Genomic DNA, 13,545 nt, shown 5'->3' with positions numbered 1-13,545 from the left:
TGTCGTCGCAGTCATAAAAACACAGGTTGGTGGGAATTGGTCTGGGCGTCCTATGATGAAGATTTAAGAAAACCTTTCGTTTATCAAGGAATATGTTTAACTTAATTTTGAAGAGTCTTCGACCTGATATTGAGACAGAGATTCCAACCCTCCCGATTTGATGTCTTGCCTCCCGCTCTCCCGATTTTTACCAAATTCTCCCGATTTATCATAAAATTCTGAAAACTAGGGGAAAATTGCTAATCTTTAGAATTTTTGGCGATCTGTCACTGTGAAACACTCATATTATACTTACTTTCTTCGCGAAGAGCATTATGGTATGTTATAACTCAGGCCGGAATGATGTCAAAATGGCACTTGAGAGAACCTAAATTTGCAAAATTTCCCGGGGGCATGCCCCCTGACCCCCCTAGAAGCTCGCGCCTTTGGCACTAATAATTACTCCCTATTTTCCATCACATGAGGTTGGAATCTCTGTTGAGAAAGATTTTGTCACAGAGCAGCCCGTTTCTGCCGAATGTAGGCTGGCTATATGTCTTTACAGATTAGGTAGAGGTGATTACCTATACACCATTGCGGAACTGTTTGGCCTTGGTGCGACGACCGTTCACAAAATCATAGAGGAAGTATGTGAAGCGATCATAAGAAACCTGTGGAAACCTTCGGTGCAAGCGCATTTTCCAATCACCAAACAGAATATTATGGAGAAAATGGTGGATATGACAGCGTTTTGGCAATTCCCCTGCTGCTGGGGTGCTGTAGATGGGTGCCACATCCCCGTTCAGTGCCCTCCTGGCGGTCTGAGAGCCTGTAAAGAGTATCATAACTTTAAGAACTTTTATTGAATAGTATTAATGGCCATTGTAGATGCACAGGATCGTTTCATCTGGGCAAGTGTTGGTTTTCCAGGAAATTCACACGATTCCATCATTTTCCAGTCCACTGATTTGTGGCACAACATTACTGAAAAGAAAATCATACCATCAATTTCTCAAGTCATTGAAGGTACCGAGGTTTACCCGATGATTTTGGGAGATTCTGCTTTCCCATTCAGAGTGTGGTTGTCATTGGATCAAGGAATACTATTAATATATGACATTATGTTGCATCACTGTATATTTTTCAGACATTACAAACAGTACCATGAGATAAACACTGTTATGATGAGAATTGCAATACTGTAATTCAGTTGTTATTTCCTTTGTTAAAGAAATGTATTGATTCTTTCACCATATTATTTTCCTTTGTTTTCCAACTTTTGTAATATAATCTCAAACAAATTAACAAAGGGATATAAAAAATGAACGAAAAGATTCAAAGTAAAACACAACATTTGAATGATTTGTAAACCATAATGTACATTTCAGTAATACACATTATGATATCCTGTTCCTTTCATGTTTTTGAGGGAACAACTTTGAAAGGGTATCTACACTGTCACCAGATGAGATGTATTTAGGCTCATTTATATGAAGGGTAGACTTGAGGAGACAGCAGTACTTGTTTTCCATTGCACAAGTTTTTGTTTTGACTACTCATAACCACAAAGTAAACATTAAACAGAGAATTATTGAGGATCATATCTTGACAACCAAAACATACCAAACTACCTATGGTGGTATCTCAGTGCAAAGAAACTACATGGGAACTCAGGTAATATTATTAATACCTCTGCTGCCAAAAATTAAAGTTTGAGATAAAAACAGACTTAATTTGCAAATTCTTTTAAAAAACCAATATTTAAACAAAATGCTACACTTCTTGAACCATCATATCAGTGCAATATTGAGATTTCTGCTAGTGGAAAAAGATTATTTGAATTACAGGCACTTTAAGACCATGGTGTAGAAGGCTCTTTTCAAAGCAGTTCCAAAATAACTTTCAAATGTTAGAGTTCATGCCAAGACCCTTTCAAAATTGGTACAACTGTAAAACACCAGATTGTCCTTGTCAAGTCATAGTTGACTGAACGTGATGTAGGAGAGACTGCTCATCATTTTTTGGAGCAGATGACATCAATGGTGTGTACCCAAAGGATGGGGTACTTGGGTGACTGCTGCTAGCTCTGGGATTGGACACAGATTGTTGTGCAAAATTATGGCTTTGATGATGAAAATCATCAGAATAAGAACTGCTATAAGGATGGAAATTACCATGGGGTTGCATGTTTGGATTGCTGTTGGGTGTTAGTAGGCCACACATCAACTGGAAGTACCTCATTTCCTGTTCTCTAGACTGCTTCATATCTTCCCTTAAAATTTGCAAAAGTTCTTTGGTGGGATCATTCTCAATAGTACTTTGAAGAAGTTCAACAGCTTTTACCATCTGCTCAGTTTTAGCTCTTTTAGAGGCAGGTTTCTTTGCCAAGAAACGTTTACCCTTGGATGGGACTTCTCCACTGCTATCCATAAGGCTGGATGAAGTGCTTGCACAGTCATCATCATCACCATCAACTTCTTGATCATTCTTGCTGGTATCTTGCTTGTCTACATTTCCAATATGTACAGAGGGTTCACATGCATTTTCTCGTTGACATGAATCTCTAGTTTTAACAAGTACATAAAGAAGGTCAAACCATTTACCATATCCCCGTTCTTCAACAAACCTTACAATACCTGAAGCACTTTTCATTGTCATGCAGATCTGCTTACACGTACCAATGCATGACTTAAATTTATGTCTCATTTGTTGCACTTGGAAAGGAAAATCACGCCCGGTGGTCTTATTGTATTCGACGTTCAGCCGTTTCCGCACCATCTCATAAGCTTCAGTGTTGCTTGCTTTCTTAGTATTGCAAAATATCAGTTTCTTGACCAGCTGGTCATCATTAACAATGATATTTACCATATCAGTGATGTGATCTTCTTTCCAAGTCGCTCTCCGCCCAATTCTTTTCTTCCTTTTCCTACATTCAGAACTCATCATTTCACCTTCCTCGATGAAATCTGACTCTTCTTCTTCTTCTTCTTCTTCTTCTTCACGAATATATGTTGTAAGATCTCTCTAACCATGGTCTTTGTCATCCACTTCGCTCTAACAATCTTTGACAAGCTTTTCTGTACAAAGAGCACACTTGAGACAATACCCAACACGTTTATTTGGTTGCCAGCCGATAGCTTCTTCATTAACTTCAGGAATCGAACATTCCGATCGAACACATACACTTTTACCACACGTTATACAAGAATACTTCGTTTGTCTCTCACAATTACTGCAAGAAAATGACAAACTTTTCCTCCAAAGCGCCATGGCTATGAACTACAACGTAAACTCGCGCCGAAGTGCCCAAGAGGAAGTTCTGCGCATGCGGAATACTTAAAAAGCTCGCCACGGGTCGCTGCGGGCTCGCCAAAATAAATTGAAATACATTAAGAAAATGTATGCATTTCATTCGACGCGAAGCTAGCGCGACGTTAAAACTGAAGACGCTTTATCGATATTTTATCCGTCTTACCAAGACGGATAAAACGTCTAGGACGAATTTAATTTCCCAGACGAATTTAATTCGTTTTAGACGTCGCGCTATCGTCGAATTTAATTGCTTGTGGGACCTTGAATTAAATTCTTCTGAATTAAATTTGACTGTAGTGCGACGTGCTACTTCAGGTTTTCTATGTCTGAGGATTGATATTGGAAAACTAACGGCTCTAAAACTCATAAAATATTATGATGGAATACCATCTATTTGTTTATTGTATCTCAACCCTTTTATCTGCTATGTTTCAGGTGAAATTTAAACAGGAAATCATGCAACAAAAAATTCATTGTAAGCCTACTTTCTATCATTGGCTTTTTTTTCATGCATTCTTCTACCTTATTAATCTAAGGAAATCGCTTAAGGTCAATATTTTATTTCTCTCGTCGATTTTTTCTTTTCCCTTTCTAAGTTGCACTTGTTTAGTAAATTTTCCCAATTATCCATTGTTGCGATTGTACTCTATTTTTAATAGGCCACGTGATCTGATGGATGTGTTAAACAACTTATCTTATTAGAACACGTCACAGTAAGTCAATATTTGGGCAAAGAACGGGGTCGAACAGCATTTAAAAACGTTGATAATTAACATTCAAGCAATCAGATCGTCATTGAGGAACAAAACAGAATCAAAGTTTGTGAAGTTTGTTAAGGAGGTTTTCCTTGTTTTCAAAGATAATTCAATTGCAGCTGCTATAGTTTTGCGTTTTCCCGGAACATTTAATTGCCTATAATTGGTTTGATTAATTGGCATACTAATAAGGCCCTAATTAGTTTTATTATTGTGACGTTTTAATAATCGAAGGTCATTACGATTAGCTCATTTTGCGTTAACCACTTGCCGAGGTCAGACGTGTTTTGCGCTGCTCACGAAAGTCGTTAAATTTGCTTTGAAATTCGGTAAGATGAACGAACAGAAGAAGATAGCTGTTACAAACCACCTGCCAGAGAATGTTGTAAGTGAAAGCTTTATCTCCTCTCTAATTTTGCATGAAATTCTTAGGCCCAAATTCTCTCCGTTGTTGAGTGTGCACCTTAGAAGTAAAAAGAGTCGAAAGTGCCGCTTCTAGAAGCAACCGCTGAAATGGCTATACTCCGAAAGACGTAGCAGACGCGAAAATTAATTAGAGCGGTCATGATGTATTTCGTTGTTAAAAAATTACCCTAAAAATCACTTTGAGATAGTTTCTCGAGATAGACGCAAGGGGATTTAATGCAGAGTTTACTTGTTGAATTCCTTCGGTTTCTCTTGTGCAGGTTAAGGGGCGCATTTACTGGTTTTTTAACGGTCTGTTTCGGACAGGATCTATTGGGCTATCGTGCGATTAAGTTCCATTTTTAGTGTTTTTGTTTTCTTGCGCTTCATTTCGTCTTTGTGTGTGTATGAGTTGTCAGAAGTAGTCACATTCCTCTTTAACGCACAGTGGATGCAATATTTAATTTAATATCTTTTTTTATGTCAATAGGACTCCAGTACCAACCAAGCGCCAGGGAACATTTTCCCCACAAAGGACTCTACAGGTAGGCAAAATATCTCCTTGTTTTTCTAATGTGAAAGTTGTTTCTTATCTCGTTCAGAACTTAACAATGCTCAAAAAAATGATAAGTGTCGTCCCCAAACCTTTGACTTATCATTTCTTTTATTTCTGCAATAACAGCTCAAGTCCGAGCTCTGCTTGTTGGTGCTTTGGATGGAACTCTGGGCTCGTATAGTCCATCAGCCCGTAATTTACTTGAAACGCTTCTTGAGGAGCTTGATTTCAGTACCCTTGAAATGCAGGAGAATCCATCAACCACTTCTATGGTAAGACATCATGTGATCTTCCGTGTGTGAGTTGATTGATCAGTATGGTGGGTGAACTAAGATAATTCAGATCAGGGAGGTTAGTTATCCCTTAAACGCACCAGCCGGTTAGATGTCGATTAGAGAGTATCTGCAAGTTAGAGGAATGTATCCTAATTATGGCTTCAAGCATCAGGTTCTCCTTCGATTTTAAATGAAAAGAGAGAGAAAACTCTTATCAGTTCTTGTACTGATTCAATGGTTTGCTTCTGTTTTAAATATAACTATTTTGAAATATTTTATACACCATAACTTGATCTAACTTAGACTCTTTGTTCCCTTATTAGACTTTTGGTATCGATTTTGGAAATTCATTAAAAGTGATTGTGTGAACCAACATTTCATGTAAATGTTACCAACCATTTGCCATGTCTAGAAATTCTGTAAATAGATACTGTTTGGGGTTTGATTGGCTGTGCAATGTAAGGATTGTGCTGTCAGGCAAAGGTGTGGAGATCACTCCATGTTTATGCGGATGCAATAAAAGTTTAAAATTGTGATAACTTTGTCAGGAAATACATCAGAGGGATTGACAGAGGTTGATGCCGTGTCAACAATTAGAACCTCTATGAAAAAGTCCCACATTTTGGGAATGAATGCAAATTTTTGGAAATATTTGTAGGGCAACTTTGGCTAACTTTCTCAGGCCCTAAGTATCAGGTTTTCCTTTGGATATTGACTAAAAGAAGAAACGCAACTCCAGCTGATATCTCAAAAATTTTCAATAACATCTGTTGAAGTTCAACCTCCCATTAGATCCTAGCTGACATAGTTCTACCAATAAGAAGTCCTCAAGTTACTTAAGGGAATTGTTGATTTTGTGTATTGTAGGTTGCACAGATATTAGAGCTTGTTTGGGTTTTGAAATATATAAAGGCACTGTTACAAGAAAAGCTTTGAAGGGTTGTTGTATGATAAAAACAGTTAAACAATTGCATTTCAAAATTTTATCTCTTATTACATACAACATGGCATTTACATTTCTCAAACTTTACAATTTTGTGGTTTGTTAGGGTGGATCATTTCTATCTGGAAAGGCTGATGAAATCAGTTCCTGCAAGAATTTACCAACTGGAACAAACCCAGGTCAGTACTAATTTCTGTTTTTGCACAACACATGCAAACAATATTGAACAGCTAATTCTTAAAAGCCATCAAGTATAATGAGTACCATGCAAAATTCATGTGTAAAGAAAAATTACCTACTGTAAAAACCCTGTTTATGGATTGAAAGTGATAGCATATGAAGAGATAACAAATGTCTCTTCTTTTTTGATCTGTTAAACATAGGTGTGTTCCCCATGTTTGCTTCAACTATAGTTCAGGGATCCCCACACCATGATGTTAATGAGACCAATATGCAGTTTGAGTCAGTTGGATGCTTTGTAAGTAATACCAGTTGTGATGGAGAGGTACCAGATGAGATGGAAAGTCCCTGCAAGAAGACTCAGGTCTCAGAAACATCCCTGGATGTTACTACAAATCCATCAGAGACCAATATGCAGTTGGAGTCAGCTGGATACATGTTAAGTAATACCAGTTGTGATGGAGAGGTACCAGATGAGATGGAAAGTCCCAGCAAGAAGCAGACTCAAGTCTCAATAAAATCCCTGGGTGTGGCTACAAATCCATCAGAGTCCAATATGCAGTTGGAGTCAGTTGGATGCTTCGTAAGTAATACCAGTTGTGATGGAGAGGTACCAGATGAGATGGAAAGTCCCTGCAAGACGACTCAAGTCTCAGTAACATCTCTGGATGTTACTACAAATTCATCAGAGACCAATATGCAGTTGGAGTCAGCTGGATACATGTTAAGTAATACCAGTTGTGATGGAGAGGTTCCAGATGAGATGGAAAGTCCCAGCAAGAAGCAGATTCAAGTCTCAATAACATCCCTGGATGTCACTACAAATCCATCAGAGTCCACTATGCAATTAGAGTCAGATACCAGTTGTGATGGAGGGGTAGTGGATGAGATGGAAAGTCCCTGCAAGAAGAAGACTCATGTGTCAATAACATCCCTGGATGTTGCTACAAATCCGTTAGAGACACAAATGTCCATGTTTGAGGTAAGCTTGCAGAAAAAGAGGTCATAAACTACTAGTAAGACACTGAGGGATCTGTTTTGTCTCAGTTGACTCAGTGGTGTTTATTCCATCAACAAAACACATTTTTAGCATGGATAATTTATGATATACCATCACTTGTACTTGTTGCCCTTTGACCACAATTTTTATTTAGATTTCAAAGTCCATTGGAATAACAATTTAATCCTACTTCTAATGAAAATGTAGTTTGGCAATGTTTGCCAACAATTTGGCATTATACCTATTACTCTGACAAAGTCTCATCCCAGAACTCATGCCTTTCTCCAGAGTGCCATTAGCCATTTTGAGCAGAAAAGTTTTTCTTGGTGCTGGTTAGTTTTGTAGTGTAGTGGTGTGTTGTTTAAAGCAACTTTTGGCCCTTGGTGTATTGACAAAAATGATAAAAAACCAAACTACAATTTTTATCTACAAGTAAGTTTGAGAAGGAATAAACATTAAAAATTAAGCTCTTTTTGTTTGGTATATTAGGGTGGATCATTGGCATCAAAGGCCGATGGAATTATTACCAGGAGCAAGTTACCAACTGAAATTAAGGAAGGTCAGTACTTCTCTCATTTTGTTGTGCAACATCATTCAATTTCTTGCAACTTAATTTCTGTTTTTGCAAAGCATATGCACAACATCATTGGAAAGCTGATTCTTATAATCCATCAAATATACAGAGTTCATGAAAAATCAATATTCTGATTGCGAAATTCCAGGGATTGGGAGGGCCATGCACCATGTGCATATGATGCAGGAAATGGGCATTAATAAAATACTAAGGGGCTCTAAGGTGTGCCCAAGCCACAGCTAATGAAAAAATATTTTTATTTTACCTAAAAAAGAGCTTATATTCAGAGTACCATGGAAATTGATGTTCCAATGGGGAATTTTGAAGCGTTAAAACCCTGTTTGTGGATTGAAACTGGTAGCATATGGAAAGCTAACAAACAACAATTGAATTTTTGATCTGGCCAATACAGGTGTATCTGCCATTTGTGCTTCAAATATGTCTCAAGGATCCCTACATGCTGATGTTCCCGAGACTAATATGCAGTTGGAGTCAGTTGAATGCATCCTAAGTAATACCAGTTATGATAGAGAGGTACAAGATGAGATGGAAAGTCCATGCCAGGAGACGACTCAAGTCTCAATAACATCTCTGGGTGTGGCTAAAAATCCATCAGAGGCCTGTATGCAGTTGGAGTCAGTTGAATGCATGCTAAGTAATACCAGTTGTGATGGACTGGTACCAAATGAGATGGAAAGTCCCTACCAGGAGACGACTGAAGTCTCAATAACATCCCTGGGTGTGCCTAAAAACCCATCAGAGACCAATGTGCAGTTGGAGTCAGTTGGATGCTCCTTAAGTAATACCAGTTGTGATGGAGAGGTACCAGAAGAGATGGAAAGTGCATGCAAGGAGACGACTCAAGTCTCAATAACATCCCTGGGTGTGGCTACAGATCCACCAGAGGCCAGTATGCAGTTGGAGTCAGTTGAATGCATGGTAAGCAATACCAGTTGTGATGGAGAGGTACCAAATGAGATGGAAAGTCCCTGCCAGGAGACTGTTCAAGTCTCAATAACATCCCTGGGTGTGGCTACAAATCCACCAGAGGCCAGTATGCAGTTGGAGTCAGTTAAATGCATGGTAAGCAATACCAGTTGTGATGGAGAGGTACCAAATGAGATGGAAAGTCCCTGCCAGGAGACTGTTCAAGTCTCAATAACATCCCTGGGTGTGGCTACAAATCCACTAGAGGCCAGTATGCAGTTGGAGTCAGTTGAATGCATGGTAAGCAATACCAGTTGTGATGGAGAGGTACCAAATGAGATGGAAAGTCCCTGCCAGGAGACTTTTCAAGTCTCAAGAACATCCCTGGGTGTGGCTACAAATCCATCAGAGACCAATATGCAGTTGGAGTCTGTTGGATGTTCTTTAAGTAATACCAGTTGTGATAGAGAGGTATCAGATGAGATGGAAAGTCCCTGCAAGAAGAAGACTCAAGTCTCAATAACATCCCTTGATGTTGCCACAAATTCATCAGAGACCAACATGCAGTTGGAGTCAGTTGGATGCTCCTTAGGTAATACCAGTTGTGATGGGGAGGTACCAGATGAGATGGAAAGTGCATGCAAGGAGACGGCTCAAGTCTCAATAACATCCCTGGGTGTGGCTACAGGTCCACCAGAGGCCAGTATGCAGTTGGAGTCAGTTGAATGCATGGTAAGCAATACCAGTTGTGATGGAGAGGTACCAAATAAGATGGAAAGTCCCTGCCAGGAGACTGTTCAAGTCTCAATAACATCTCTGGGTGTTGCTACAAATCCACCAGAGGCCAGTATGCAGTTGGACTCAGTTGAATGCATGGTAAACAATACCAGTTGTGATGGAGAGGTACCAAATGAGATGGAAAGTCCCTGCCAGGAGACTGTTCAAGTCTCAATAACATCTCTGGGTGTGGCTACAAATCCACCAGAGGCCAGTATGCAGTTGGAGTCAGTTGAATGCATGGTAAGCAATACCAGTTTTGATGGAGAGGTACCAAATGAGATGGAAAGTCCCTGCCAGGAGACTGTTCAAGTCTCAATAACATCCCTGGGTGTGGCTACAAATCCACTAGAGGCCAGTATGCAGTTGGAGTCAGTTGAATGCATGGTAAGCAATACCAGTTGTGATGGAGAGGTACCAAATGAGATGGAAAGTCCCTGCCAGGAGACTGTTCAAGTCTCAATAACATCTCTGGGTGTGGCTACAAATCCACCAGAGGCCAGTATGCAGTTGGAGTCAGTTGAATGCATGGTAAGCAATACCAGTTGTGATGGAGAGGTACCAAATGAGATGGAAAGTCCCTGCCAGGAGACTGTTCAAATCTCAATAACATCTCTGGGTGTTGCTACAAATCCACCAGAGGCCAGTATGCAGTTGGAGTCAGTTGAATGCATGGTAAGCAATACCAGTTTTGATGGAGAGGTACCAAATGAGATGGAAAGTCCCTGCCAGGAGACTGTTCAAGTCTCAATAACATCTCTGGGTGTGGCTACAAATCCACCAGAGGCCAGTATGCAGTTGGAGTCAGTTGAATGCATAGTAAGCAATACCAGTTTTGATGGAGAGGTACCAAATGAGATGGAAAGTCCCTGCCAGGAGACTGTTCAAGTCTCAATAACATCCCTGGGTGTGGCTACAAATCCACTAGAGGCCAGTATGCAGTTGGAGTCAGTTGAATGCATGGTAAGCAATACCAGTTGTGATGGAGAGGTACCAAATGAGATGGAAAGTCCCTGCCAGGAGACTGTTCAAGTCTCAATAACATCTCAGGGTGTGGCTACAAATCCACCAGAGGCCAGTATGCAGTTGGAGTCAGTTGAATGCATGGTAAACAATACCAGTTTTGATGGAGAGGTACCAAATGAGATGGAAAGTCCCTGCCAGGAGACTGTTCAAGTCTCAATAACATCCCTGGGTGTGGCTCCAAATCCACTAGAGGCCAGTATGCAGTTGGAGTCAGTTGAATGCATGGTAAGCAATACCAGTTGTGATGGAGAGGTACCAAATGAGATGGAAAGTCCCTGCCAGGAGACTGTTCAAGTCTCAATAACATCTCTGGGTGTGGCTACAAATCCACCAGAGGCCAGTATGCAGTTGGAGTCAGTTGAATGCATGGTAAGCAATACCAGTTGTGATGGAGAGGTACCAAATAAGATGGAAAGTCCCTGCCAGGAGACTGTTCAAGTCTCAATAACATCCCTGGGTGTGGCTCCAAATCCACTAGAGGCCAGTATGCAGTTGGAGTCAGTTGAATGCATGGTAAGCAATACCAGTTGTGATGGAGAGGTTCCAAATGAGATGGAAAGTCCCTGCCAGGAGACTGTTCAAGTCTCAAGAACATCCCTGGGTGTGGCTACAAATCCATCAGAGACCAATATGCAGTTGGAGTCTGTTGGATGCTCCTTAAGTAATACCAGTTGTGATAGAGAGGTATCACATGAGATGGAAAGTCCCTGCAAGAAGAAGACTCAAGTCCCAATAACATCCCTTGATGTTGCCACAAATTCATCAGAGACCAATATGCAGTTGGAGTCAGTTGGATTCTCCTTAAGTAATACTAGTTGTGATGGGGAGGTACCAGATGAGATGGAAAGTTCATGCAAGGAGACGACTCAAGTCTCAATAACATCCCTGGGTGTGGCTACAGATCCACCAGAGGCCAGTATGCAGTTGGAGTCAGTTGAATGCATGGTAAGCAATACCAGTTGTGATGGAGATTTACCAAATGAGATGGAAAGTCCCTGCCAGGAGACTGTTCAAGTCTCAATAACATCCCTGGGTGTGGCTACAAATCCACCAGAGGCCAGTATGCAGTTGGAGTCAGTTGAATGCATGGTAAGCAATACCAGTTGTGATGGAGAGGTACCAAATGAGATGGAAAGTCCCTGCCAGGAGACTGTTCAAGTCTCAATAACATCCCTGGGTGTGGCTACAAATCCACCAGAGGCCAGTATGCAGTTGGAGTCAGTTGAATGCATGCTAAGTAATACCAGTTGTGATGGAGAGGTACCAGATGACATGGAAAGTGCATGCAAGGAGACGACTCAAGTCTCAATAACATCCCTGGGTGTGGCTACAGATCCACCAGAGGCCAGTATGCAGTTGGAGTCAGTTGAATGCATGGTAAGCAATACCAGTTGTGATGGAGAGGTACCAAATGAGATGGAAAGTCCCTGCCAGGAGACTGTTCAAGTCTCAATAACATCCCTGAGTGTGGCTACAAATCCACCAGAGGCCAGTATGCAGTTGGAGTCAGTTGAATGCATGCTAAGCAATACCAGTTGTGATGGAGAGGTATCAGATGAGATGGAAAGTCCCTGCAAGAAGAAGACTCAAGTCTCAATAACATCCCTGGATGTTGCTATGAATCCATTAGAGACACAAATGTCCATGCTTGAGGTAAGCTTTCTGAGGAAGAGTCCATCTACCACTGGTTAGACACTAAGGGTTCTGTTTTGTCTCAGTTGACTCAATAGTTTTTATTCCATCCTACAAAACTCTTTTTTATTGTTTATTTATGATATACCATCACTTGTACTTTATGCTTTTTTACTGCACTTCTTATTTAGAATTTTAGAAGTCTGTTGAAATAGTGATAAAAATCAAATTCTAACAAAAGTTCTTTTGCCAATATGGTATGTTTGGAAATTATGTTAATGTCACACACCAGAAGTTATGCGTTTTTACCTTAGTTTGTGGCTCTCAAGTGCCATTGGCCATTTTGGGCTGAAAACGTTTTTCCTGTTGCAGTTTAGTAGCATATAAAGTGTTTTAGCTTGGAACAGCTTTTGGTGCTTGGTGTACTGAGAACAATTATTAAAAGAGTTTCACTGCAAACTTTATCTCCAAGTAAGTTAAGTGAGAAGGACTTAACTGTAAGAAAAAATTCATTTTCCTTTGATCCAATAGGGTGGATCATTGGCATCAAAGTCCAGTGATATTATGTTCTGGAGCACATTACCAGCTGAAATAACCGAAGGTCGGTAGTTTGTTCTGAATCATCTTAAGATTTCTTGCCATTTTATTTCCATTTTTGTAAAATGTGCACACATCAGCACTAAATAGTCCTACATAGCAAGCAAAGAATGTTATTTTTTGACCTAAAAAAGAACATCTATATTCTGAGTTTTAAAAAGTTAATACTTTTTTTGCAATCTGTTTAATACAGGTGTATCCCACATGTGTTCTTCAGCTGTGACTCAGGGATCACCACACACTGATATCAACAAGACCAATATGCATCTGGAGTCAACTGGATGCTCCTTCAGTAACACCAGTTGTGATGGAGAGGTACTGGGGAAGAGTGAAAGTCCCAGGGAGAACAAGACTCAGGTCTCTGCAACATCTGTGGATCTTTGTAGAAATCCAACGGATAGCAAATTGTCCAGACCATCCATGTTTGGGGTAAGGTTGCTGGGGGAGAGTCCATGTGTTTTGTCTCAGTTGACTCACTGGTTTTTTTCCAAGAACTCTTTTTTATGGATATCTTATGATATCATCACTTACACTTGATCCTTTCTCATCATAATTTTGATTAAGAGTTAGAAGTCTGTCAAAATAATGTTTAAAACCAATTTCTGAC

The 13,545-nt window shown here is 40.1% G+C and overlaps 2 protein-coding genes across 2 annotated transcripts; one reads left to right on the top strand and one right to left on the bottom strand.

Moving 5' to 3' along the window:
* Positions 1 to 1,950: 1,950 nt before the first annotated feature.
* Positions 1,951 to 2,847, bottom strand: LOC131784495 (uncharacterized). The gene has a single exon (XM_066166393.1). It carries the CDS (start codon positions 2,845 to 2,847, stop codon positions 1,951 to 1,953), a length of 897 nt encoding a protein of 298 aa, XP_066022490.1.
* A 1,533-nt stretch (positions 2,848 to 4,380) lies between these two features.
* Positions 4,381 to 12,401, top strand: LOC136280718 (uro-adherence factor A-like). Its single transcript, XM_066166392.1, has 7 exons — positions 4,381 to 4,431; positions 4,942 to 4,996; positions 5,134 to 5,279; positions 6,332 to 6,404; positions 6,609 to 7,387; positions 7,895 to 7,964; positions 8,392 to 12,401. Exons 1-7 carry the CDS (start codon positions 4,381 to 4,383, stop codon positions 12,399 to 12,401), a joined length of 5,184 nt encoding a protein of 1,727 aa, XP_066022489.1.
* The last annotated feature ends 1,144 nt before the right edge of the window (positions 12,402 to 13,545 follow it).

This window comes from Pocillopora verrucosa, chromosome 5, assembly GCF_036669915.1.
Source record: "Pocillopora verrucosa isolate sample1 chromosome 5, ASM3666991v2, whole genome shotgun sequence".
NCBI classification, from domain to species: Eukaryota; Metazoa; Cnidaria; class Anthozoa; order Scleractinia; family Pocilloporidae; genus Pocillopora; species Pocillopora verrucosa.
Note: the sequence above shows the minus strand (reverse complement) of the source record. Positions and strands in the feature narration are given on the sequence as shown.